General features: G+C 54.1%; 2 protein-coding genes across 8 annotated transcripts; both read right to left on the minus strand.

Moving 5' to 3' along the window:
* Positions 1-325: 325 nt before the first annotated feature.
* ZNF213 (zinc finger protein 213) lies at positions 326-11,272 on the minus strand. Of its 2 annotated transcripts, none has more exons than XM_070362362.1 (6): positions 10,867-11,272; positions 3,799-4,298; positions 3,065-3,188; positions 2,519-2,583; positions 2,191-2,314; positions 326-1,863 (listed from the first exon to the last, which is right to left on the minus strand). In XM_070362362.1, the coding sequence occupies exons 2-6, from the start codon at positions 4,195-4,197 to the stop codon at positions 1,211-1,213; spliced, it is 1,365 nt and encodes a 454-aa protein (XP_070218463.1). In that variant the 5' UTR covers positions 4,198-4,298; positions 10,867-11,272; the 3' UTR covers positions 326-1,210. The 2 variants fall into 2 exon arrangements, with proteins under 2 accessions (XP_070218463.1, XP_070218462.1); XM_070362361.1 differs by lacking the exon at positions 10,867-11,272 and adding an exon at positions 6,075-6,382.
* A 1,366-nt stretch (positions 11,273-12,638) lies between these two features.
* On the minus strand, positions 12,639-25,191 carry ZNF205 (zinc finger protein 205). 6 transcript variants are annotated; one of them, XM_070362359.1, is made up of 7 exons: positions 25,083-25,191; positions 20,315-20,456; positions 16,468-16,681; positions 16,120-16,211; positions 15,625-15,745; positions 14,115-14,219; positions 12,639-13,855 (listed from the first exon to the last, which is right to left on the minus strand). In XM_070362359.1, exons 2-7 carry the CDS (start codon positions 20,369-20,371, stop codon positions 12,789-12,791), a joined length of 1,656 nt encoding a protein of 551 aa, XP_070218460.1. In that variant the 5' UTR covers positions 20,372-20,456; positions 25,083-25,191; the 3' UTR covers positions 12,639-12,788. The 6 variants fall into 6 exon arrangements, with proteins under 6 accessions (XP_070218460.1, XP_070218459.1, XP_070218458.1 ...); XM_070362358.1 differs by lacking the exon at positions 25,083-25,191 and adding an exon at positions 21,133-21,256; XM_070362357.1 differs by lacking the exon at positions 25,083-25,191 and adding an exon at positions 20,973-21,249.
* Positions 25,192-25,656: the final 465 nt, after the last annotated feature.

A 25,656-nucleotide genomic window follows, 5' to 3' on the forward strand; every position in this document is an offset into this window, starting at 1 on the left:
TCTCATTTCAAGGGACAGAGCGCGGGCCCCAGTGAAAACCCCGGCCCCCAGTTAGCCGCCCACTCTCCTGCAGGGTAGGGAAGGGTGTGTCGGCTGTCCCACCGTGAGCTGTCCTCAGGCCGGGGCAGGCGCTGGCTGACACGGGGACGCCCCCGAGGCTCACGGCAGCCCCTGGAGCTCAGGCCACCCAGAAGCTGAGACGGTGGCCCCACCCAATGACGGTCCAGCACCAGATGCTACAGAACCACCAGGTCAGGAGGCCCAGGATGAATTCCAGGCCCCCCCACCCCCCACTCCCAGCAGCCACCAAAAGAACAGGAGAAGCTTGGAGAAAGTTTCCATGTTTATTCTCATCTTTCTGCTGCCCTTCTAAGGCCAGCTGGGCCAGCTCGTTGGGAGGGCCTGTGGTCAGTCCCTGTGAATGCCCTTCTGCAGGGACTGCAATGCCTCAGGAGTCAGCAACAGCGTGCCGACAGAGCACTAGCATGAAGTACCGTAAACCCCGAGATTCGAGGGGGTGGGGGGCAGCGGAGGCAGCCAGCCTCGGCCGGCCCTGTTCTTCGTCTGCACAGTTGGCCTCTGTCCCTGGAGCCCACGCCGCCCTCCCCAGCTGGTGGAGGGTGACTCTCGGGAACTCAGCTGGGGGCAGGTTGGCTGAGAGCAGAGGCGGGCAGCTTCTGTGCCGCTGGGACAGGCCAGAGAGGCCAGTGCCTGGACATGGAAAGGGGTGGAGGCCAGCAAGCCTCTGAGCCCAGGATCCACTTCTTCACAGGTGTGGGCCGACCCCTCCCCCGACCCCCGACCCCAGCAGCACCCTGAGGCTTAGCCTCCCTCCCACAGGAAGTCACAGGACGGCAGGACAGAAGGCCTGGCCCATGGACCCAGCCCAGAGGCTGGGAGCAAAGAGCCACGGGGCCAAGCAGGGCTGAAGAGGGCTCTGGGATGGGGACTCCAGGCCCTGCCCGAGTCCTGACTTCCCTGTGTGTCAGCCTCTCCCCCGTGCTCAGGCCACCCGCCTGCAACGTGCTGGGGCTTCAGGAAACGAGGGGCAAGAAAAACCTTGGAGCATTAGAAGTCTGGCAGTGAGGTCACGGAGGACTCCATGCCCCGAGGCGTCAGCCAGGGTCCCAGGAGGGCAGGGCCGCCGGTTCCGTGAGCGGGAAGCCACACTGAGATGGTGGATTCGGGTGGGTAGGTCCCGCTCCCGTCCTCAGCCCACAGGCTGGGCCATCTTGGCGTGCAGGCTCTGGTGGGCGATGAGGTGGGCGCGCTGCTTGAAGCTCTTGTCGCACTCACCGCAGCCGAAGGGCCGCTCGCCCGTGTGCACGCGCCGGTGGTCCAGCAGGTAGGAGCGCAGTGAAAAGCTCTTGCCGCAGTCACTGCAGCCAAAGGGCTTCTCGCCCGTGTGGATGCGCTGGTGGTCAGCCAGGTAGGCGCTGCGGCTGAAGCTCTTGCCGCACTGGGTGCAGGAGAAGGGCTTCTGGCCCGTGTGCACGCCCTGGTGGCGCACCAGATCCGAGGAGCTGCGGAAACTCTTGTCGCACTCCTGGCACTTGTGCGGCTTCTCGCCCGTGTGCGTGCGCTGGTGGCGCGCCAGGTCGGAGCCCCAGCGGAAGCGCTTGCCGCACTGGCCGCAGCTGTGCGGCTTCTCGGCCGCCAGGTCCCGGAGCTGCCGCCGGTGCGTGGGCGGCCGGCCCCGCCGCGCCCCCACCACCCGCCCCCGGGGCGCCCCCGGCCGGGCCCCACCCTCCCAGGCCTCCTCCGGCCTCCAGGATGCGGTCTCGTTGCCAGCAGCCTGGTCCGGGAGCGCCGTCACCACCTCCTCCAGCCGGGACTTCTCACTGTGGCTCCTGTGCCCCAAACCTGCAAGGGATAGTAGGCAGCCTCCTAAGTGCCATGCGGTTCCGGGGCCACAGAGGAGAGGAGCGGGAACGGGGCTCCGGGCTAGCGCCTGGGCGCTCAGTCTGACAGCCCTGCACTCCAGAAGACCAGCCTCCATGCAACAGGGACATGAGAACGACGGCAGAGAAACCGTTTGGAGCACCCAAGGGGTTTGCCAGGGTTCCGGAACAGACGTATTTACTAACTACAGACCTAACCGATCTACCGCACCTTCCACTTACTAACTACAGGCTTAAACAATCTATGCCTGGGATCCCACCCAGAGCCCCGGCTGTGCCCAATGCTTACCCAGGGCAACATTCCGAGAGTTCTCCCTTTTTATGTCCCAGAAGAGATCCCTCTGGGCAGGGTCCAGGGACCCCCATTCTTCCCGGGAGAAATAAAAGGGAATGTCTCCAAATGTCACAGGTCCCTAGAATGAGGTGAGGAAGCCCAGCTCAGAGTTGCCTTGCTCAGGACTCCCCAGGCAGGTATGGGTGGAGATAGGAAGGGCGCTGGGATGGGAACAGGATGGGTCCTGGCAGGAAAAGGATGGATGGAGGAGGCCTTGTGAGAAGGAGAGATCCATTTCAGGGACTCATCAGGGTCAGAGGGGACAAAGGGATGGGTAACTCACCCCAGAGGCAAAGCAGCTATCTGTCGTCTCTCTGGTGCTCCCCTGTTTAAGAGCTGGAAGCTGGGCTGTGGGGAAGAATGGAGCCTCAGATAGCCTGGCCCAGGCCGGCAGCAAGGGCTCTCACATGCTGTCTTTCTCACACACACACACACACACCACATGCCTTACACACACAGACACCCATGCCACACACACACACACACACACACACACACACACCCCACATACACACACCATGCACACACCACACACACACACACACAGACACACACCATACACCACACACATGCCTTACACACACATGCCACACATAGACACATACCACAGAGACATACACACACCACACACACACATGCCTTGCACACACAAAGACACACCATACACACATGCCTTGTACACACACACACCACATGCCTTGCACACACACCCACATACACACACCCTGCCTTGCTGGAACAGAAATACCCTACCTGCTCCCCTTAGGGTAACACCTGAGAAGGACTCAGGCCCCTGACCAGCCACTCTGCCACCTTCAAGCTTACTCACCACCACGGCTGTGCGGCTCCCAGGGTACAGGTGGCCGGCTTCGTGTCCCCGCCCTCCAGGGAGGCCCCTGGGCCTGGGACCCCTGGACTGCAGCCTCAGGTTCCGCCCGCTCTGAGGGCACATCCTGTGCAGGAACCACAACACGCTCATCAGCATCGAGACCAGACCGGGGAGACAGAGTTTAATCCCTGGGAAGGAGACACAGGACACATTCCTCAGGAGGCTGGGGGTGGGCAAGGTGGTCAGCACGGAGCCCCCAGGGAGACCAGAAGACACTGGGCAGTGTTATCTCCCCGACCAAGCATGAGGCAAGGACCAGCCTCCAAAGGCCAGAATCAGAAAGCCACTTAGCAAGGGGCCGTGGTGGGAGACCTTCCTGTCAAGGGCAAGACCCCACTCCCAGGCAACACATCAGCATCTCCCCAGATGCCTCCCAAGAACACAAATAAACGTTTGCAGATCCTGTGGAGCCAAAAGCTGCTTTCTCGGAACATGCCTCCTCTGGTCCTGCTGCTGCCCTCCAAAGTCACCAAAAAGAAACCAGATTCACTTGGATGGTATCTTTCAGAAAGGCCACACATTATGACAAGCTCCCGTGGACGCTCCCTCGGCTCTCCGTGTCCTCTCCAACCCCCGCCTCTGACCTATGGAGGACTCATCTCTAGGGAGACAGCCAGCTCTCCTCAGTTCACATGCCATCCAGGTGCCCCCAAGGTGGGGGAGGGGCCCCTCACCTGTGACCAAGCTTTCACTGGCTGCTTCTGCAGGTCCTCCACCAAGGCGACAGCCTCCTCGCCACTGCCTGGGCACCGCTGGCACACCCAGTCCTGGACGCCCAGGGGCAGCACGCTCAAGAACTGCTCCAGCACCAGCAGCTCCAGGATCTGCTCCTTGGTGCGCAGCTCAGGCCGTAGCCAGCGGCAGCAGAGCTCCCAGAGCTGGCTGAAGGCCTCGTGGGGCCCGCCTGCATCCCCGTAGCAGAACTGCCGAAAGCGCTGGCGGCACACCTCTGGGTCCCCGTGGTCCTCTGGCTGGGCAGGGTCCTGCTCCCAGGAGGAATCTTCTACCTTCACAATCAGAAGCCCTTCTCCCTCCTCAGGGGCTTGGTCCTGAGGCTCTGGGGGGGCTGCCATCGCCCTGGCCTAGGGCTCAGGGCCAGTCAGCCTCAGCCTGGGTCTTCAGTCTCCCAGAGGGTTCCCCAGTGGCAGCGGGGCTGGCATCTGGACAGGCAGTCCTGGGGAAAGAGCAAAAGAGTGGGGCGGGGGGCGTGGTATATGAGCAAGCACCGGCCTGGAAGGACGTCCAGGGACTCTAGCTCCAATTCCTCCTGACCTTAGGGCCTTTATAGGCGCTCCTCTGATGTTTAGCTCATGCTTCTCTCTCTCTCTCCTCCCAGTACAGGTGCAAGGCCCCTTATCCTCAGTTCCCAAATCCCAAACTCCCAGGTTTTCACCACCTGGTCTACTGACGTGAGATGAGCATATTTATAATTTCCTTTTATCCCAGGTAATGTAAATGTTCATATGTTGTATGGCAGAAATATTAATGTATTTGTTCAGTTCATAAAAATTCATCAAGCTGAATTCTTTTTTTTTTAGTTCCACCAGTTTATTGCTACCAACCCATCTCCCACAACCCTCATGCACATGTGCTCAGTCACGTAACCCCATGGACTGCAGCCCGCCAGGCTCCTCTGTCCATGGACCTTTCCAGGCAAGAATATTGGAGTGGGTTGCCATTTCCTTCTCCCAGGCTGAACTTCTGATGTATTTTCTGTATATGATTCTTCAATTAAAAAAAAAAAAAAATTCTTTTAACTGGGAATTTTGTGGTTGGTTCAGTGGTTAGGACTTGATGCTTTCACTGCTAGGGAGTTGAGTTCAATCGCTGGTTGAGGAACTAAGATTCTGCAAACTTTGTGGTGCTTCCAAAAAAAAAATTTTTTTTTAAACTAATGTTTTGATTACTGAGTGTTGTCCCAGATTCTCCTGGTAGTGTTATTGTTATACAATATATGTGCTGTATTATCTTTCTCAATCTGAAAACTTAATTCCAAAAGAGACACCACCTGGAGCCATCCATTATCCATAGATACACATGAACATGACACATAGTTATACCTTATTGCAACTCTACACCACAGTGAAACGTGTGTATTTTGGGTTTCTACAATTGCTTTTTTTTTAAGTAATTTTAATTATTTTACTTTTGGCTGCACTGGCTTTTCTCTAGTCGTGGACACTGGTGGGGCTACTTTCTAGTTGCCCTGCGCAGGCTTCTCATTGAACTAGCTTTTCTTGTTGCCCAGCACAGGCTCTAGGGCACAGGGGCGACATTGGTTGTGGCACGTGGGCTCAGGAGTTGTGGCGCACAGGCTTAATTGCTCCGCGGCCTGTGGGGTCTTCCTGGATCGGGGATCCAACCCATGTCTCCTGCACTGGCAGTCGAAGACTCTTGGCCACTGAGCCACCAGGGAAGCCCTTTAATTGCTTTTTTTGTTTCAAGAAAAAAAGTGATTATGAACCATTGTAATAAAAGGAGGGATTTAAACAATACAGTAATACATCAAAGAGAAATTCTTCCTTCCACATTGCAGCTGCTCCCCCATTAATAGTCTGACAGCTGACCTCCCAAATCTTTCCCGGAGCAATTACTGGAAATGTATCCACAGAAATGGGGGGAGGGGGAGGGAGGGGAGTGCTTTGTGCGTGTTTTTACATAAATGAGTTCTTACTGCAACACGGTTTAGTAATCTGCCTTTCTACCTAATAATGCTTCTTCAGCAGCCACTCTAGGAGATCCTGCAGTACGGATATACTCGTTTCTTAATGAGTACCCATCCCAGCTGAGCGAGGCACTCAGATCGTTTCCAATTCTTTTCTACTATACGCGAAGCACGTCCTTTACTTTATTCTCCTACTCCTTACAAAACCCCTGAAAGGTACGCTCTCCACGCTCATCCGCCAGTGACCGAGGAGGAGGCTCCGCTCGGAGAGAGCCAGGGACTCACCAGAGTCGCTCAGCAGGACTCGGCAGTCGGGAGCGCGGACCCGGCCGGAGCCCCGCCAGGGTCCCAGGAGCCTTGCCTGCCCGGAGATGAGAGGCGGAGGGGCGGGCGGCTGAAGCGACGCCCCAGGCTTTCCCCTCCGCACCTCCAAGCGGTGCGCGGCCCCTTCGGCCTAAGCCTCCGGGGGCCGGGCCGGGCCGCCCAGAGACCGGTACTAAAACTAAGGTGCCTGGCGGGCCGCGTCGCCGGTCCCGCCCCTAGACACACACCGCCCACAACAGCCCAGGCGATCCCAGTTTCCGCCGCCTGCTCTGGGTGCCGGAAGTTCGCGCGGGGCCCGCTGGGAAGCGACATAGCGCACGCGTCGAGGCACGCACTAAGCACTACACTCCCCAGGAGGCCGTTCTCCCACTATACCCGCCTTCTTTCTGACGGATGACCAATGAATGGGCAGAATTCCCAAGGATGGCCAATCAGAAGGCAGTGACCCATGCACAGCCGCACCCATTCCCCCAGTCTGAGGAGACTCGCACAGTCTTCATCTCTCTTGGTTTTTCAGTTTTTTTGGTGCTCCTCTGGCCCCTGAAGGGCGTAAAGGGGAAGCCAAGACTCGCCTGGTGGGCAGATACATGGCTTATCCGAGCTACGAGTGGGACGCCAGTTCCGCCGGAAGGGATGCTCAGGCGCGGACTCTTCCGTCGGTCCTCGGCATTTCCCGCTCCAGAGTGGGTCGAGTACTGGGGGGACCGTGGTCCAGGAGCTGGAGCTCGGCGCTGGGAGACCCCTTTATAGCTTATAGGGTCCCGCCCAAGCCTTCATCTGCTCTTAGTGGATGCTTGCTGTGGAAGTAGTTCAGTGAGGGGCGGGGGACCTCCGGCGGCGATTCTTTGTCCCTGAGAGTCGACCAGGGTCTCTCAGCCGGACGCGGCCGTCGGCGACGCTCACCCCGAAGGACCCCCGCCCTCTGCCACCGATAGATTTGACTGAAGGACAGCGGGGCTCTCCGGGCTGGGGACAATCTGAAGCAGGGGGGCCGCATCGGAAAAGCTTTGTACATCTGTCCGTGCTTCCACCCTCACTCGTTTTGGAGATCTGAGGCTCCAAAATCTTTTTCTGAAGTGGAAAATCCTTTCGTGTCTGGTTGTTTGATTTTGCAAGAATTGCATCCTTAGTGTAGGCAAGAAAATAAACTTGTCAAGGTATCCATATCCACAAAGCTAGCTTCCTCAGTCAGCTCACGTGGCACTCCATCAAAGTGGTTTTTCCTAACCCTATGTAAACAGCTCCTGCCCCCTACCTCCCCCCGCTGTTATGCCTCTGCCCTGCCTTATTTTTCTTCCCAACCTTTATCACTACCTGATGTATCTGTATAATATTTAAATCCATTACTCGACTATAATTTTCACAAGATCAGACTTTTCACTGCTCTACTTCCATCACCTAAAATATTGTGCTCGGCACAATATTTGTTGAATAACTAAAGATAAAAATAACTGAAAGGATATCTAGTAAGGTCATTCATAAATAAGCACTATTAATATTTCAGTGTTCTATGAATATTTCTAATATATATCTGGAATCGTTCTATTTAAGTTATGTTTCGTTGGCTCAAAAGTCTATCGAAGGTATGTTTCCAAAGCAGCATTTATAAATAAAATCCATCTTGCAAGCTGCACAGTATTCCAGAGCAGGAAGGTTCCATATTCCAGTTAAAGTCTCTTACTCGTGGACACTTAGGTTGTTTCCATTTTCCCGTATTTGTAGATCTTCACTGCATACACCTTTCTGTATTTGTTCGAACAACTTACTGGACGGGATGAGCCCAGTCTGTTCAATTGAGACTGATGACGTGGATGTTATTGGGTCCCTCGCCGCCCCCTACTGGCCCCAGGGGAGAACGGCACAGGAGGTTTTTTTGCATTGTGGCCTTAGTGTTCTTCCAACGCCCTCTACTGACAAAGACTAACATCTAATTGGCTGGCGAAGGAGAAACGTCTAAGAATCTGGCTCCATTATCACAAAGAAGGACCAAAGGGGTTTACTGGGGGGGGTCTGAGAGACAATAAATTAATAGCCGGCACACCGACCAAATACTCTATTGGGCATTCCTGGTAGTTGGTAAATTATTCGTATGTAGTTATATTGAAGTTGACCATCTTATTGCATTTTCTTTTCCTTCTGATAGTTTTAGTTTATTTTTCTAGCTAGAAAATATAAATATATATTGTAAAGAGTAAAATTTTTCTTTCCATAAAAGTTATATTCATTTCTAGAATTTGTACTTATTATTTTTCTTTGTCGTATAGCATTGTCCAGAACTCCCAAAGTGTTAAAAATCAGGACAGGGACTTCCCTCTGGTTAGGTAAAACTCTGGACTTCCAATGAAGTGAGCCGATGTTCGAGATCCCTGGTCAGGGAACTAGATCCCACATGACACAACTAAGATCCTGGTGCAGCTAAAAATAATAAATGAATGAATAAAAAGAAATAAATATTGAAAAAACTCAGGACAGCAGGCATCATTGGCTTGGGTAATGAAAATACATTTTGTTTGTCTCTGATATATATTTCCATGCTTGTATTATGGAGCATCTATTCTCATTTGAAGAAGAACTAGTGGTTCCTCAGTATCAGTTTTCTCTTTCAATAGTAAGTTTTCAGTGGGCATGTGGCCCTTAAAAATAAAGACTATGTATTTCCCAGTCTACTGCATTGAAGTATGGCCATGTATTTGTACTGAAGACAATGATACATGAGCAGATGTGCTGTATGTATCTTACTAGAAAGGGGTTCTATCTTCCTATTCTCTTTTCCCCAACTGCTAGCAGGAATTTGGACATGGGGGCATGGACCATGCAGATGACACTAACCCTATGGGTGTCAAAGCAAGAAGGTGGAAGTGCCTGGATTCCTGATAATTGTGGGTGGATTTATGCCCAGATGATGGTGTAAGAGAGAGACAGATCCTGAGATTAAGCCACTCTTATTCTGGATCTCTATTTTAACCAGAATGTAAACCCTAACTAGCATTACTGCCTACTAAGAGTTTATCCTTGCCTGGGAGATTGCATGCACAGAGGAGCCTGGCAGGCTGCAGTCCATGGGATCTCAAAGAGTCGGACACAACTGCGTACACGCATGCACACACAGAGCGCACTTTATGCAGGGTAGCTGATTTCCCCACCTAAAGTCTTTCCCCATCTCAAGCAAATAATGTTCAAAGCCTCTGAGCTGAGTCTTTCTTCTCACCCAGCCTACTGGAAAATTGACAGTGGTCCTAGTGCCTTTCCTGTCAAACCTAAACCCAAGCTAAAATCAGGTTTTCTTCCAGTCTTTAAAGAAAAATGGTAAAAATACATTTTTTTTATTTTTATAATTTCCCTAGGGGATACTGGATATTCAGAATTTCTATGTGATCTTGACTAAATCTTGATATTATGATTTTTCCAGGAAATCATCCCTTTCATCAACAATTTCAGATTTATTAACATGAAGTTGTACATAATATTCCCATTTGGTTAAAATTTTAAAAATCGGCACATATGGTTAAGTCCCACTGCTTGTTTGGGGTCAGTGAGGTGAGATTTTAACGGTGGTGGGGCAGCAGGCTTGGAGGAGTCTAGGTATCTACTGACTTTGTGGATTAGGGCTGCCATGCCAGTCCTGCCATAAGCTATCTCCAGCCCACCTACAGGTGTTGTCTTAAGAAATTCACTTCTGTCTTGTTTAAGATCATCTTTATTTTGGGTCTCTATTATTTGCAGTTGAACTGAATCCTGATTCATTACCTCATAGGGTTGTTATAAAGATTAAATAAATGAGAGAATACACATAGACTACTTAGCCTAATACTAACTTTTAACACAAGGAAACACTCAATAAAGAATGGTTATTCTCAGGGAATTATGCATCACCAGGAGCCTGTCAAACGGTCATGCCACAGGAAAGAGGACTCACGCACGAAAGACAGCAGGAGTTAGGACCTCCCAGGCATCTTTTCCACTTTCCCTGGAAGATTTGAGCCCAGCTTGTTCTGGTCAGTGGCCTGTTGGATCTTAATCATTAGGGCTCAACTGGCGCTTTGTTAGTTGAGAACAGAAAAACTGGCATTAGTTCCAGGAGGTGACAGGCACAAGCCACAGAGTCCTGCCTCTGCAACCCAGGCAGGAAGCCTGCCTGATCACACATCTCTGGATGGCCGAGGAGCATGAGAATGCGGACGCCACGGTAGGACCATCTTCAAGAACGCCCGTTCTCCACCCTTCACACAAGACACCAGGGAGAAATCGCAGGCCACAGCCTCTCTCAGTCTCACCTTTCTAATCAACCCCCACCCCTCCCTTCCACTACTGGTGTCATTTCAACTCCTGGAACACCAATCTCTTTCTCAGGGCAGGGCTTTTATCCGTTCTGTTTCCTTAGCTTGGAAGGTCCTACCCCCAAAGCCTGAACGTTCCTTCCTGGGAGGGGCCGTCTCCGACAACCAGTACCTAACATCCTCCCTTACTTCACCCGGTTCCTTTCTTTCTGGCACCTGTCACTACTTGAAAGTAATGTATATGTCATTTATACGTTTACACTGCTTGTTAGTCTCCCTTACTAGAGCGGAACCCCTTGAGGGCACGGATCTTGTCTGGCTTTTGCATCGCTTATTCTTCGATATTTAGCAAAGGACCTGGAAGGCACGTTTTCATTTCGTATTTGAAAAATGAAGGAGTGAATGCAGCAAAGCCCGTATTTAACGTTTCCTCGCCCTTTACCATCCACCCCTGCGCGCCACTCATCACCACGTACCCCTCCAGTATGGACTGCCTCATTTTACCCGGGTCCCAGCAAAAGAATCAAGGTCTTCTTCAGGCCGTTTCCACACCCGACTCTTCCAGGCAGCCCAGTTAGGCCCTGCTCTAAGGCTCAGCAGGTGTTAGTGTGCCGGCAGGAGGCGTCTGGGCTCTCGCTGAGCTCCTGTACCGGGGCCACGACTCGCCGGCTACCGTGCACAGGCCAGCCATTTCCAGGGCCTCATGTGGTCTCTGGGCTCGGGCTCCCGGGGTCTCTGGGCAGCAAATCTCAGCTCTCCGCAAGAAGCTAAGCTGGAAGCGGCTGTGGCCCGAGCCCTCGCCTTCTGTCCGCCCCCTCTCTAGGACGGCAGGAGGTTTGGAGTCTCGGTGGTAGGCCAGGGGCCTGAGCTGAGCGAAAAAGACAAAGTTCCAAAGCCCAAAGCGTCGACCAGTTGCCAGGCAACCGTGCGGCGTGGGGGCGTGAGGGGGAGCGGATGCCTAGAGAACAAACATCGGTCGTGATTGGTCACTTTTGCTGGAGCCCACCCCTACTCCGCCTCGACACTTGACTGGCAAAGGCCAACGTGGGAGGGGCGGGACCTTATGGAACCCGTCCTCCTGGATATAAGGCGACACCCAGACCGCCAACTCTGCGAGGTCACACGAGTTTGGGAGGAGTTTCTCAGGCTATTCCAGTGCTGAATCAGCCGACGTCCCCGACCCGGCCCGGCCCGGCCCGGCCCGGGGACGGCATTATGCCTTTAGCAAGGACTTGGGCCGGGGAATTCCCTGGCGGTCCAGTGGTTAAGAACTCGAAGTTTTCATTTAATTTCATCAAGGCCAAGGGTAAAACAGGCAGGTAGGCTCAGGCAGGGCAAATTACAAAGGACTATAATGAAAGCTGAGCGCCGAAGAATTGATGCTTTTGAACTGTGGTGTTGGAGAAGACTCTTGAGAGTCCCTTGGACTGCAAGGAGATTAAACCAGTCCATCCTAAAGGAAATCAGTCCTCAATATTCATTGGAAGGAATGATGCTGAAACTCCAATACTCTGGCCACCTGATGTGAAGAACCAACTCATCTGAAAAGACCCTGATGCTGGGAAAGATTGAAAGCGGGAGAAGGGGATGACAGAGAATGAGATGGTTGGATGGCATCACTGACTTGATGGACATGAGTTTGAGTAAACTCCAGGAGTTGGTGAAGGACAGGGAAGCCAGGCATGCTGCAGTCCATGGGGTTGCAAAGAGTCAGACACAACTGAGAGACTGAACTGAACTGTGCAAAGAGGCCAAGGAGGTGAGAAGTAGGAGCAGGAGATGGCATCAGCTTCAGAAAGGACCAGGAGAAGTAGGGGGTCCCTGGTAAGTGAGAAATCCTCACTGGATTGAAGCTGGGACCCCAGGGATGCAGGTGAAAATGTGCAGCCACAAAATGCAGGCCCTAGTGCCTGAGACAGGAGACAAAGTAGGCAGAAGACACTGAGCATGAATTCCCATGCTGACTCTGCCCTGCTCCCGACTCCCTAGGAAAAGAGGCATGGCAGGGTCCAGGGCTCAGCGGGAATACCTAATGACAACAGCAGCAGAAGTGGCTGGTTGGCTTCAGGTTGGAAACCTCTAGATTCTGGAATGGGTCCCAAGCCAGGTAAAGGCTGGGGAGGAAGGTGCCTTCTCAGAGGACTGAGTGAGAATGCATAGTTGCCCCGGAAGGCTCCACTTTCCCCACGAGTCCAGGATCAGCTTCCAGGGCCCCATGAAAGGAAGCTATAGGCTGTCGCTTGAATTCCAAGGCCTTTAATTTGCGGCGAGCATGCCTGGTCCTCATCTGAGCTTCTCCTGTGTTGCCACCCCCATGCCAGCACCTCCCTGCCTCCCTTCCTGGGTCTCCCAGGTCACACTCCCACACCAGATGCCCCGGCCCCTCCCTCCCAGCCTCCTAGGTAGGGGCAGGCGGGGGTGCTGCCAGAGTCCCGGCCGCCCCCAGCATCAGCATGGCCAGGGCCTTGGGCCCCGCCGTGTGGATCTTCTCGTGCCGATGCAGGTTGGAACGCCGGCTAAAGCTCTTGCCGCACAGCGGGCAGGAATAGGGCCGGACGCCTCGGTGGGTGCGCTGGTGGGCAGTGAGGTGCGAGCTGTGGCTGAAGCTCTTGCCGCAGTCGAGGCAGTGGTAGGGCTTCTCGCCGGTGTGTGTGCGGTTGTGCGCAATGAGGTTGGATCGCTGGCTGAAGCACTTACCGCACTCGGGGCACGGGTAGGGCTTGACCCCGGTGTGGGTGCGCTGGTGGGTGACCAGGGCCGAGCTCTGCGTGAAGCACTTGCCACAGATGGGGCACTTGTGCGGCTTGGCGCCCGTGTGGGTGCCCTGGTGGGTGACCAGGTCCGAGCGGCGGGTGAAGCGCTTGGCACAGCGGTCGCACACATAGGGCTTCTCGCCCGTGTGGATGCGCTGGTGCTGGATCAGCGTCGAGTGGTGGCTGAAGCTCTTCCAGCAGGATGGGCAGGTGTAGGGCTTCTCGCCCGTGTGGATGATCTGGTGCTGGATGAGGTGCGAGCTGCGGCCGAAGCGCTTGCCGCAGTCCGTGCAGGCGTAGGGCTTCTCGCCCGTGTGCGTGCGCCGGTGCGTCACCAGGTGCGAGTGCCAGCTGAAGGCCTTGCCGCACTGCTCGCACTTGTAGGTCTTCTTGCCCGCCTCGCTGTCCAGCGCCAGGCCCTCCTCGCTGCTCTCGGGGGCGGCCGTCCCCCCTTCTCTGGGTTGCTCCGCGAAGTGGCCCTCCTGGGTTTTCGGGAGGTCGGTGTCAGGCGGGGCTGATTCCAGCTGTGCCTCCTCCACGGGACAGGGCTGCACATCGTCCTTGGCTGGCCCTGAGTTCTGGCCGCTGGCTGCTCGCTGCCCGCACCGCGGGGCCTCCCCCTGGGCTCTTCCCATTCTGCTTTTGAAGGACTTTGCATCGCCAAGGGCTCCCAGGGATGCAGCCAGCTCCTCCTTGTCCACCTCCACCACTCCTGGATAAACAGGGTTTCCAGCAAGAGAGAGGCTTTCATGAGGGCCCCAGGGGAGTTCTGGAGATGGACATGAGGGCAAGCACCTGCGGGGCACCCTGGAAGCAAGAGCCACCTCCACACAGGAGCGGGGGTGGGTGGCCCGGCCCCAGGAGGGGCTCTGTGTCTGCACCCCACAAGAAACAGCCCGTGCTGACCTGGGGCATCAAAGAGTGACAACCAAGACCCCACTACCCCGCCCACCTGTCCCCTCTGCACGCACCTCTTTTCTCCTCCTCCTCATGTCCCAACTGCCTGCTGGAGCCCGGGGCCTCACCCTTGCCCTGCACTTGAGAGGCCCAGAAAGGTCTGCTGAAGGGAAACCCTGCTTGGAAAGAGATGCTGCGCTCAGTCAGGGCCCTTTGGGCTGCACAGTGGGAGATACCAGCACCCACCCCCTGGAGAGGTGATGGAGCGAAAGAGGGGGTGCAGCTCTGCAAACACAGGGCAAATCCAGATGGCCACACCCTCTCAGGACACAGTTTCCCAGGCATCGTCCGGACACTCTTCTCAGGGCTGGCCACCCCTGTGTCACACAGCCCCCAGCAGTGGCCCCCTCAGTCAGAATCCAGATGCATCTTCCTCTCCTGCACCTGCACCTTCCCAGGACCACAAAGAGGGCTCCTGGGACAGGGGCAGTGGGCAGAGAGAGGCCAGAGGGAGGGCCTGGCTGAGAGGGCCAGGGACACCGACCACCCGTAAGTCAGGGACCAGGCCCATTTGCCAAGTCCCCCAGGTTTGAGGGCCTAGGAATTCTGGTCAAGCCAGGAAGACAGCAGAGGGGGCCCGGGCTTCATGACCTGATCCAAGCCCCATGGGAGGGAAGGAATGTGTGGACCAATGGGTGGTTTAGGGCATTCATGAGGCCCACCATGGGGCTGCGAGTGGAGGTTGGTTCTATCTGATCTCCCTGGACCTGCTGGCTGAGGCCCCAGAGAGTCCCAACACTGGGTGCCGAGCAAACCTGAGATGATTACAGGCGTGAGCAGAGCCACTGCTGTGATCCTGAGGCCCACCACCAAAGTCAGAAGGCGGAATCACCCAGTCTGTGGCTCCACCGGGACTAGGCGGTGTATAATAGACACGCAGACAGACTGACTGACCAAATGAACGCTCTGATTTTTCCATAAACCCTCACAAAATTCTGTCATGAAAACTAGAGCCTAAAACTGAGGAGTCAAAGCCCTGGGACTTAAATACTCACCATGAGAAAAACCAAGGGAACCAAGGCCCCTCTGAGAAGAGGACATGGCCCTGGGAGGGGGATGTAACAGCTCAGAGTCAAAGGCCCGGAGGGACCAGCTGGCACCGTTACCTGTCCCCTGGGCCTGCAGCCTGGCCCGGAGCCAAGCTTTCTGCTCAGACACCTCTGAAGCTGGGCTTGGAGGGGAGAAGAAGGGGAGCTACTGGAAGGAGCTAGGGAAGAACTAGAGCACAGTCTCCAGATGGGCATTGTCCAGCATGGCAGCTGCTGGCCATGCGTGGCTACTTCAACTCAAATCTGAGCTGATTAAAATGAGATAAAAGAGCTCAGTGGCTCCAGCTGCATTTCAAGGACTCACTAGCTACATCTGGCTTGTGGCTACCACATCAGCACAGAAAGAACACGTCTACCACTAGGAAGGTTCTATAGGACAGCGGGGTCCGGATGAACTGCAAGAGGGGATTCAAGCCCTGGAAATGGGAGAGGAGGTGGCAGTGGACGGGCCCCGCTCTGATTCCCCAGCCCTTACCCAAGGAGAGCCCGCTCCTCTTCTGCAGGACCTCCCTGTAGAAGCTCTGCTGGGTGTGGTCCAGCCGCCCCCATTCCTCCCGGGAGAGGTACAGAGCCATGTCCTCAAAGGTCACCGGCATCTGAAATAACACAGAAGGCCCCCTCTCCAGGACATGCCCCATCTCCAGGATTCATCAGGACATGGTGGAGGCGCTCAGTGGTGCCAGGACGAGGACAGACCTGGACCCCCATCCTGCCGACTTGGGTGAGGCCCGCCCTGGGTCTGCTGGTGAAGCAGGGCAGCTGCCTAAGGAAGACTTTTGGGGGCAAGAACCATGCGACTGTGGACAGCACAGGAGAAAAGCAAGACTCCCTTTCGGCACCACTTCCAAAGCTCAGGGTCTCTGGCTCCCACCCTCAGGTCCAGCGCTAGGATCTGGAGCACAGCTCTGTCACAGATGCTGTCCCTCCATGTCCTTTGGCTCTGCCTCCAGCCCTGGATGTGGACACTCACCTGGGACCAGGCGGTGAGGAGCGCCGCAGCCATCTGCCGGTCTCTGGTCCTCCCCTCGCGGGAGAGCACAGGGGTCTGGGGGGCTGGGAGGGCTGAGAGAGGAGAGAGGTCCTCAGGCGGCCACCTCGCCCTGCTTGGCCCTCCTGCTCCCGGGAGTAAATGAATGCCAGGCCCACCAGGGACCCCCCGCTGCCTCCAACTCCACCCCCCAACCTGACCCGAGAGGAGGGTCAGTGGGCTCTGAGGGTGAGTCGGGCAGCTTCTGCAGGGAAGGTGGGGCAGACACCTGGGTCTTCCTACCTGGGCTGGGAGCAGGGAAAGGGCCCCTCTCCCCGTTCCCTTTCTCACCTCCTCCAGGCAGGAAACACACTTTCTCCTTAGTGCCCTGGCTTAGGGGCACCCAGCCCCGCGCTCCTTCAGCTCTGGTCTCCTGTGACACCCCTTCAGGGTGCGGCTCCTCTGGCTCCATCTTGATGTGGGGTGACTCCCGGGCCTCTCCTAGAGGCACTGTCCCCTCTGACTCAGAGAGCATTTCTTGACAAGAATGCCCATGACCTGGAGTCTAGGAATGACGGCTGCATCAGCACTGGGACAGAGGATGGGAGGCACAGAGGCAGACCCCGCGGGTGGTGGAGCGTACACCCAAGTGCAAGACTGCCCTGCTCCCCTCTCCGTCCCCAAGACCCGCACACCCTGGTTCATGCCCACCAGCAAGCAGGATCATGGGGGAAGGAAGGGAGGCTGGACATGGCCCTGCAGGTGCCCATGGGGCAGACACCTCTTCCCAACGTGAGCCTCACACCTCCCATAGCAGTGTGGATTGTTATTCTCTAAAAAAAAGCAAGAGCATTCCAGAAAAACATCTATTTGTGCTTTATTGACTATGCCAAAGCCTTTGACTGTGTGGATCACAATAAACTGTGGAAAATTCCGAAAGAGATGGGAATACCAGACCACCTGACCTGCCTCCTGAGAAATGTGTATGCAGGTCAGGAAGCAATGGTTAGAACTGGACATGGAACAACAGACTTGTTCCAAATAGGAAAAGGAGTATGTCAAGGCTGTATATTGTCACCCTGCTTATTTAACTTATATGCAGAGTACATCATAAGAAACGCTGGACTGGAGGAAGCACAGGCTGGAATCAAGATTGCTGGGAGAAATACCAATAACCTCAGATATGCAGATGACACCACCCTTATGGCAGAAAGTGAAGAAGAACTAAAGAGCCTCCTGATGAAAGTGAAAAAGTTGGCTTAAAGCTCAACATTCAGAAAACCAAGATCATGGCATTTGGTCCCATCGCTTCATGGCAAATAGATGGGGACACAGTGGCTGACTATTTTTCTGGGCTCCAAAATCACTGCAGATGGTAATTGCAGCCATGAAATTAAAAGACGCTTACTCCGTGGAAGGAAATTTATGACCAACCTAGACAGCATATTAAAAAGCAGAGACATTACTTTGCCAACAAAGGTCCGTCTAGTCAAGTCTATGGTTTTTCCAGTGGTCATGTATGGATGTGAGAATTGGACTATAAAGAAAGCTGAGCACAGAAGAATTGATACTTTTGAACTGTGGTGTTGGAGAAGACTCTTGAGAGTCCCTTGGACTGCAAGGAGATCAACCAGTCCATCCTAAAGGAGATCAGTCCTGGGTGTTCATTGGAAGGACTAATGTTGAAGCTGAAACTCCAATACTTTGGCCACCTCATGCGAAGAGCTGACTCACTGGAAAAGACCCTGATGCTGGGAAAGATTGAGGGCAGGAGGAGAAGGGGATGACAGAGGATGAGATGGCTGGACGGCATCAATGACTCAATGGACATGGGTTTGGGTGGACTCCGGGAGTTGGTGATGGACAGGGAGGCCTGGCGTGCTGCGGTTCAGGGGGTTGCAAAGAGTCAGACACAACCGAGCGACTGAACTGAACTGAATACATGAGGAAACAGTGTAGTTGGGTCGGGTGAATAGTGTTCCTCCAAAATTCATGTCTACTTGGAACCTTATTTGGATTAAAGGTCTTTCAGATGTAATGGAGTCTAAGGTCCATAGAGTCGCAAAGAGTCGGACACAACTGAAGCAACTCAGCACAGATGTAATGAGTTAAGGATCTTGAAATCATCCTGGAATCAGTTGGGCCCTAAATCCAGTGACTGGTGTCTGTATATAAGGAGAGGACACAAGGATTTCCCAGTGGTCCAGTGGTTAGGACTCCAAGCTTTCACTGCCAAGGGCCAGGGTTTCATCTCTGATCGTGGAACTAGGACCCCACAAGTCAAAACAAAACAACAAAATAGAGGGCAGAGAAACAGAGGCAAAGCCACGTGAAGTTGTTAGTAGAGATCAGAGCGATGCTGTCAGAAGCCCAGGGACGCCTGGAGCCGCCAGAAGCTGACAGGCAGGAAGGATCCTCCCCCAGAGCCTTCGGAGGGGGCCCTGCCAACACGTTGATTTTGGGGTTCTGGCCTTCAAATGTGTGAGAGAATAAATTCTGGTTGTTTTAAGCCACCCATTTTGTGGTCCTTTGTTACAGCAAACACAGGAACCTAACACACCCAGGCTCTGAGATCAGACAATGGCCCAAGGTCACAGAGCTGGGAGTGACTTGACCAAGACTGGAACTCAAGTGGAGCTGACCTGCAAGTCACCTCCAGGGCCACCACTTCTTGAAAGTGACAGGAAGGCCTGTGGCCTTGGGCCATTTCAGGCCTTACTCAATTGCTCAAAGAAGCTGGAGTTTCTGATTTGGAAAAAGTCTAAGAGTACCTCTAAATGTGTTGAGTCCCTGCGTCCATCTAGGTCTGATGGAAAGAAAACTCCCAGGCTCGTCTCCTTCAGCACTGCCTCCCACGGTGGGACTTCCAGGGCCCTCCCTGCCCGCTTCACAGCAGCCTCAGGGCCCAGCCCTCTGGGAGGCTGAGGGGCAGGCTTTGGAGTCAGGCTGCCGGGGCTGAAATCCATAACCTCTGGTCACTAGCCTTTCAGCCCAAAGCAGAGCAGAGCATTGCGGAAAGTCACTTCCCTTGCACTGGGAGGTCCTGTGAGGCCTCATCTCACCCATAGCACTGGGTACCAGCCAGCCTCCTGCTGGGAACTCAAGTCTATCCCTCCACCTCCCAACCACCTGGGTACAGGTTAGGGTCTGGACGAGAAACACCTCAAGCCGGGAATCAGAGTGCCTGGGAGCCACATGGGCCTGGTGGCCTCTGAGACCCAGCTGCTCTACCTCCGCACTGGTGACATGCGAGAGCTACCCTCTCCAGAAAGTTCTAGATGAACAAAGAGCGGTGCTGGTAATTATTATTATCACTCTCCTGTGGGAGCTGACAGAATCCAACATCAGCAGAGAATGCTATGGGCCTGTGAGGCCCATTGGGTGTTACAAAGGCATGATGGAAGGGAAACTGAGCAGCGGTAAAAATTCTTTGTGCTTCTATGATATGAACACAGAAAACAAACACTTGATTTGTCTTTGCACTTGCAGCCACTGGAATCCTAGTTGAGGAGTTCCAGGTTGCTCTGACCCAGGATCTAGTTGCTATGGGTGGTGCTGGTTTACAAGCTGCAGTAATGAGCTCCTAGGGGCTGACAAGCTGCACAGAGACGACTCCCCTGCCTATTATCTTCTCCCAGCCTCCCCACCACCTGGCGAGACAGGTGGGCATGGCAGGCACATGATCCGCATTTTACAGATGACACGCCTGGTTCCCAGAGGCCAGGGGCCCTGCACAAGGTCGCACACTCAGCTGCAGCTGACTCAGGTTCCCCCACGGCTGGTGACCCTGGTCCTCCCTCAGGTTGTTAATTACACACACACAGGTACAGGAAGGACTAAGTGCTCAGGCCCAGAGTGAGAGGAGCTGGGGACCCAGGCAGAGGGGTGAGGCTTGCCATGTGCCCATTTGCCCAGAGCAAATCCCACCTGTAGGACCCCCCATGTAACCCCCTTACCATATTATATAGCTTTTGGTCTGCTGACTATGAATTCACCAGGCAAAGGAAAACAGTCCCATAGAAGTCAATTCCCTGGTGGAAGGTATTTCCCATCATACCTTCTCTTCAACACCCCTAAACTCATTTACCAGCCTTGCTCCCTCAGAGAGTCTAACTCTTTCAAATGCCCTGTCCTGAAAATCCCCTCCCACTCCAATCCTTCCAGTGCATGCCTCCCCTTCCCAACACCCCATTCATACCTCTCGGGCTCTCTCCTTGTCCTGGGCAGCCCGGATGCCTCCGTCGTCTGCAGACATTTTTTTTTATCTCAGAGCCAGAAAGCACCGTTGAGTCGTTTTGTGCTTGTGTTGGCCAAGCCCCCTCCAGCTTCTGGCCAGGAGCCTGGAGGAGCAGAAGGAAATCAGCCAGCGTCCCCTGGACACCCCCTGAAAGCCCCGAAATCCCCACGCGGGACCAGACCCATCCTTGGCCCCAATCGGACGTAAAGCCTCCCGGACGCCCTCCAACGGCCTCCCTCTCTAAACTGTTTTTGGTTCCTCGCTCTGACTGAATGCTGTTTTCTGTGATCCCCTTTATCGCTGAAGCAACAACTCCGAATCTCAGAGCAGCTGGGTTAGGGAAAGCTGGGGGAATTTGGAATCTGTATCTCCCGTCACGAAGAGCGTAAAGATCTGCAGAGATGCTACCAAACAGGTGCTGAGTGGGGCCCCGCCCGCCGCAGCCAGCTCGGCGGAGGAATCGAGGCTCCGGAGTCTCCCGGCCCCGGACACACACACACACACCCTGCCCTCGACCTGACTCGGTCCCACCTGGGATCCCGAAATTGAGCCGCCCGCTGTCAGCAGCCCTCCCTGCGGCTGCAACCACCCGCCCGGGCCGGGCGTCCATGCTGCTCACGGTCCCGCACGAATGATGTCCTTCCTCTCTCCGAACCCGGTCCAGGCCTCCTCCTCTCCCCGCCAGCCCGTAGCCTTCCACCTTTGACCCCGGCCCTTCCTGCCAGCCGGCCACCCTCGCGGCTCTCGGGATCCAGGCGCCCTCCCAGCCCCGCTCTCACCGACGTGGAGGCGGAGGGGGCGCTACGGGCGGCGGAGCCCCCGCCCCCGGGGAAGGGAGTCTCCGCAGCCTGCACCGGGCGCAAGGAGCCGGGTGGAGACCGGGATTAGGGACGACAGGAAGTCCCTCCCAGATCCCGTTCCCCGCGCAGCTGCAGCCCTACAGGGTTCCCAGCCTGGAGGGTTCCGGGTCTGGGGTCCCGAGGCCGGCTGCACCTGCTCTCGGCCGGTCAGGAGATGACTCCCCAGATCCTCCTTGCTGGCTCACGACCGCTTTACCCGGCCTGTACTCGTGAAACCAGCCAAGCAGGGGCGCCAAAGCGGGAACATAGATTTTGTCGAAGGATTTTGATATTTGAAAACGTTTCAGATTTGCAGCTGTCCTTACAGGACGGACACTGCCCAGTGGAGGAACACGGTGCTCCTTTTCAGTACACAGTTTCTGAAGGTCTTATCGGTGTCTCCGTGGAGACATCCTTGGATTTCATTTAAGGCTCCCAGAGTGGTCAGCAGGTCCTCTGAGTTCACCTTAAGGCTGGCATGGAGGTCTCGCTGCCTAAGAGCAATCCTAGGAAACAGAGAGACCTGGGAACAACTCTCTACCCACAACTACCCCACATGCCTCACACCTTGGAAAGATGTGGGATTGATCTGATTTTTTTCCAGACACCTTCCCCCTACCCCCAGCTCCCTCTCAAGGCTAGGGGTAAAAGTGACATAGGGGCCTGACCCAGCCACCCCTGACCCAGCATGGGGTCCCAAACCCTCAGACAGCCCTCCCTGCGGCTGCAACCACCCGCCCGAGCCGGGCGTCCATGCTGCTCACGGTCCCGCACGAATGATGTCCTTCCTCTCTCCGAAACCGGTACAGGCTTCCTCCTCTCCGCACAGGAGAGGGTTCATAGTCCACCTCTGGTGGGTTCATAGTCCACCTCTCTGCCTCTATCTTTCCTTCGGACCCTGAGAACTAAGTTTCCCAAAATAGGAGAGCAGAGACTATGCTTCTCTTCCTGGGGCAAGGCACCCATTCCTCCTTAACAGGGCACAGGAGACCGGGTGTCAGGAAAGGGGTGAGGGTCAGCCCTGTAGGCAGATACCAGGAAGATTCCTCCTGCAAACGTTCCCAGGCCCCCTGCCTTCTGCCCATCAGAGTCCTCCGAGATGCATCCACGTCACCCAGGAAGACAGACACCACTGGCCCCTGTACCACCCCCTTGGTGTGCTTGCTATGTGCACTCAACAAGGGTTTAATTAAAAACAACAACAACAACAACAACAAAAACTTAGATCCCAAAACAAAACTTAGGAGAGTCCCCATGAGATTGACTGTCTTGAGAAAGAAGAACAACCAGAGCAATCCTGAACCCATATTTCTCCCATTAGGGAATCTGCTCTCAGTTTACCACCTTTGGTTCCCCACTTGGCCCTTGCAGCATTTTGGGGGTTTGCAGCAAATTGGGTTTGCAATTCTGCTTGTGGAGTTCAACTTGTTTTAGGAGTCCTAGAATTCTGAGGGATTCTACTACTCTGTCAGAAATGAAAAATTGAAAAATGAAAAAATGAAAAATGATGAAAGAAAAATTACCCCTGGAGTTTGATTCTGGTCAATAAATAGTGTTTTCAAGCCAGAGAGGGTTATAAACTGAGGGAAAAGGCACAAGGGGCCTTGGAAAAGATGAACTGTGCAGTCTGGGAGTGTTTCTTCATCAAGTCGGTGTCCAGAGTAAAGGAATTCACCCTGAGGTGGACCATCTCACACATGGCAGACCCAGGAATATACCAAGGGCAGAGAGAGAGTGTGTGTCCTGATTCCTGGGCAAATGTTTCTCTATCAGACAAAAGGGGCTACTTCAGGGATACTGAGAAAGCCCACAGGTTTGGATGCCAATATGGGATCACCTAAATTAGACCAAATAAAGTCTCAGCATTTATTTAACTGTTCAGAAAATATTTATTGAGTACCTACTATATGGCAGACATTAACTCTTTGGAAATGAGAGGAAACCGTCTAGGAGGAAGGATTATCAATATTTGCTGTGTGAGAATTGCAGTCCCTGAAAGACTTCAGAAAGGTGCCAGGGCAGAGTGAGTCAATAAGTAAAGCGGTCAAAAACGTAAATGATTTCAGTAACCAGGTAGTACTGAAGATCCCCTGGAGAAGGGAAAGGCTACCCACTCCAGTATTCTGGCCTGGAGAATTCCATGGACTGCATAGTCCACGGGGTCACAAAGAGTCAGACACGACTGAGCGACTTTCACTTCACAACCAGCTAGTACAATAAACGATCCGTGCTCGGGGTGTAACACTGGAGTGAGAGGGCCTTCAAGGTTCTCAAGAAACCACACTTTGTTTAAAGGGGATGGTTGGGGGTTTGATATAGCCAAAAACTTGAGGATTTTTCAAGAGAAGCCACAAAAGAATTCAATTTTTATGTGGAATATCCTGATGTTTTGGATGTTCATGACCAAAACCAACAAGCAGTTTAAGAACTGTATACAATTCCAGCAGAAGACATCTGCTGTCTCGTTCACAGGCCACCAGGTTAGGGGTGTACTTACCTCAGGAGCCTGTTTATAAAAGAATTGTCACGGATGAAGGGGCTTTTTGGAACTTCGGGCACGGGAAATGCTCAACAAATGCCAACTCTGGTATCCTGTGACTTCAGTGAGCTTGAGTAAGAAAATGCCATCTTTAGTAAATACTGGGTTGGACAAAATGGATTTTTGGTCAACCCAATAACTCTGTGAATTACCCCTAGACTGGCCTGCAAGCTGATTCAGGTCTTAAAGAGGACCTCACAAAAACAGCCAGGATAATAAAAACGAGGGGAAAAAATCATTTGCTACAAGAAAAACAAAAACAAATATGTACTAATTAAGACGGTTAAACCAGGCTGGAGACAGGGCACTGCAGAGATTTATTTAGCCTTAGGAAAGAGAGAGGATAAGGCAAATAAAGGAATGTGAGAGAAGTCAAGAAAAACAGGAATAATCGAGTAATATCAGATCAAATGTTAACCACTGAAAAAGAAGAAAAAGAAGACGCTTGCTCTTTGGAAGAAAAGCTATAACCAACCTAGACAGCATATTAAAAAGCAGAGACATTACTTTGCCAACAAAGGTCTATCTAGTCAAAGCTATGGTTTTTCCAGTAGTCATGTATGGATGTGAGGGCTGGACTATGAAGAACTCTGAGCGCCGACGAATCGATACTTTTGAACTGTGGTGTTGGAGAAGACTCTTGAGAGTCCCTTGGACTGCAAGGAGATCAAACCAGTCCATTCTAAAGAAAATTAGTTCTGAATATTCATTGGAAGGACTAATGTTTAAGCTGAAACTCCAATACTTTGGCCACCAGATGCGAAGAACTGACTTATTGGAAAAGACCCTGATGCTGGGCAAGACTGAAGGCAGGAAGAGAAGGGGACGTCAGAGGATGCGATGGTTGGATGGCATCACCGACTCGATGGACACGAGTTTGAGCAAGCTCCGGGAGTTGGTGAAGGACGGGGAAGTCGGGCATGCTGCAGTCCATGGGGCCGCAAAGAGTCGGACACGATTGAGCGACTGAAATGAACTGATAAGTGTTAGGTAGATGGAGCCATTAAAAAAAAATTTAAGAAGGAAAATAACTAAGAACTCTCAGGGCAGCTGGAGACCATGTCGTGAGTGTTCGGGCGGCCGGCGGCCCGCTGACCCCCGGAGGCGTAGAGGGAACCCGCGACTCCATCCCCTGGCTTCGAGGTGGCAGCTGGAGGACGCGTTCGGAGCCACGCGAGGCCCAGGACACGCACAAGTCGGCACAACCCAGATGGCGCTGCCAGCAGAATACGGACGCGGGGAGCGCGTCGTCCAGGCAACGACTCTACCCCGCCCCGCGCCCGCGGGAGACACTGTGATTGGCTATCTTCCGCATGGTCCCTCCCACAGAACGCAATCCAGTCTCCCTTACCTGCGCGCTCTCGTCCGCGCCCCTGAGGGCAGTCCCGCCCGGCCTGGAGGGCTATCCTGTTGCTACCTGACCTTGGCTGGTGTGCCCACGTTTCCCGTCCGGCTGCCCATTTCAACTTCCGGTTTTCCTGGGTCTCTCGTGGAGCCCGCCTGTGGACCAGGGGCACGTGGGCAACTGGGGCGATAAGGACCGAGGGGCGGACGCCCGGGAGTCCTCGAGTTCCCCGTGGGGAGAATGGGGCTGGCTGCGCGAGGGCCCTCTGCCCGAGAGCGCCGGCTCCGAAGACCCGCGAGCGCGAATTCCCGCCCAGCGCTCAGTTCAGCCTCCCGGGCCACGGATCTCCGCCCTTCCACGTCCGATGGGAGTTTTGTTCCAAAAATGAGAGTGTATGCTGCTGACTTGCCCCCTCTACGTAGGTGACACATATCTTACAGATGTTCAGTATGAAAAACATAGAAATAGAGAAAGCAAAGCATGCAGCCTGTCAAAGATAAACACAACCAGACATTAGTAAGTGGTGAAAACAGGTTTTATGCGGTATCTACAGACAGCAGGGCAAAGAGCTGAGCTCCAT

The sequence above is a fragment of the Bos mutus genome, chromosome 25, assembly GCF_027580195.1.
Source record: "Bos mutus isolate GX-2022 chromosome 25, NWIPB_WYAK_1.1, whole genome shotgun sequence".
Lineage (NCBI taxonomy): Eukaryota > Metazoa > Chordata > Mammalia > Artiodactyla > Bovidae > Bos > Bos mutus.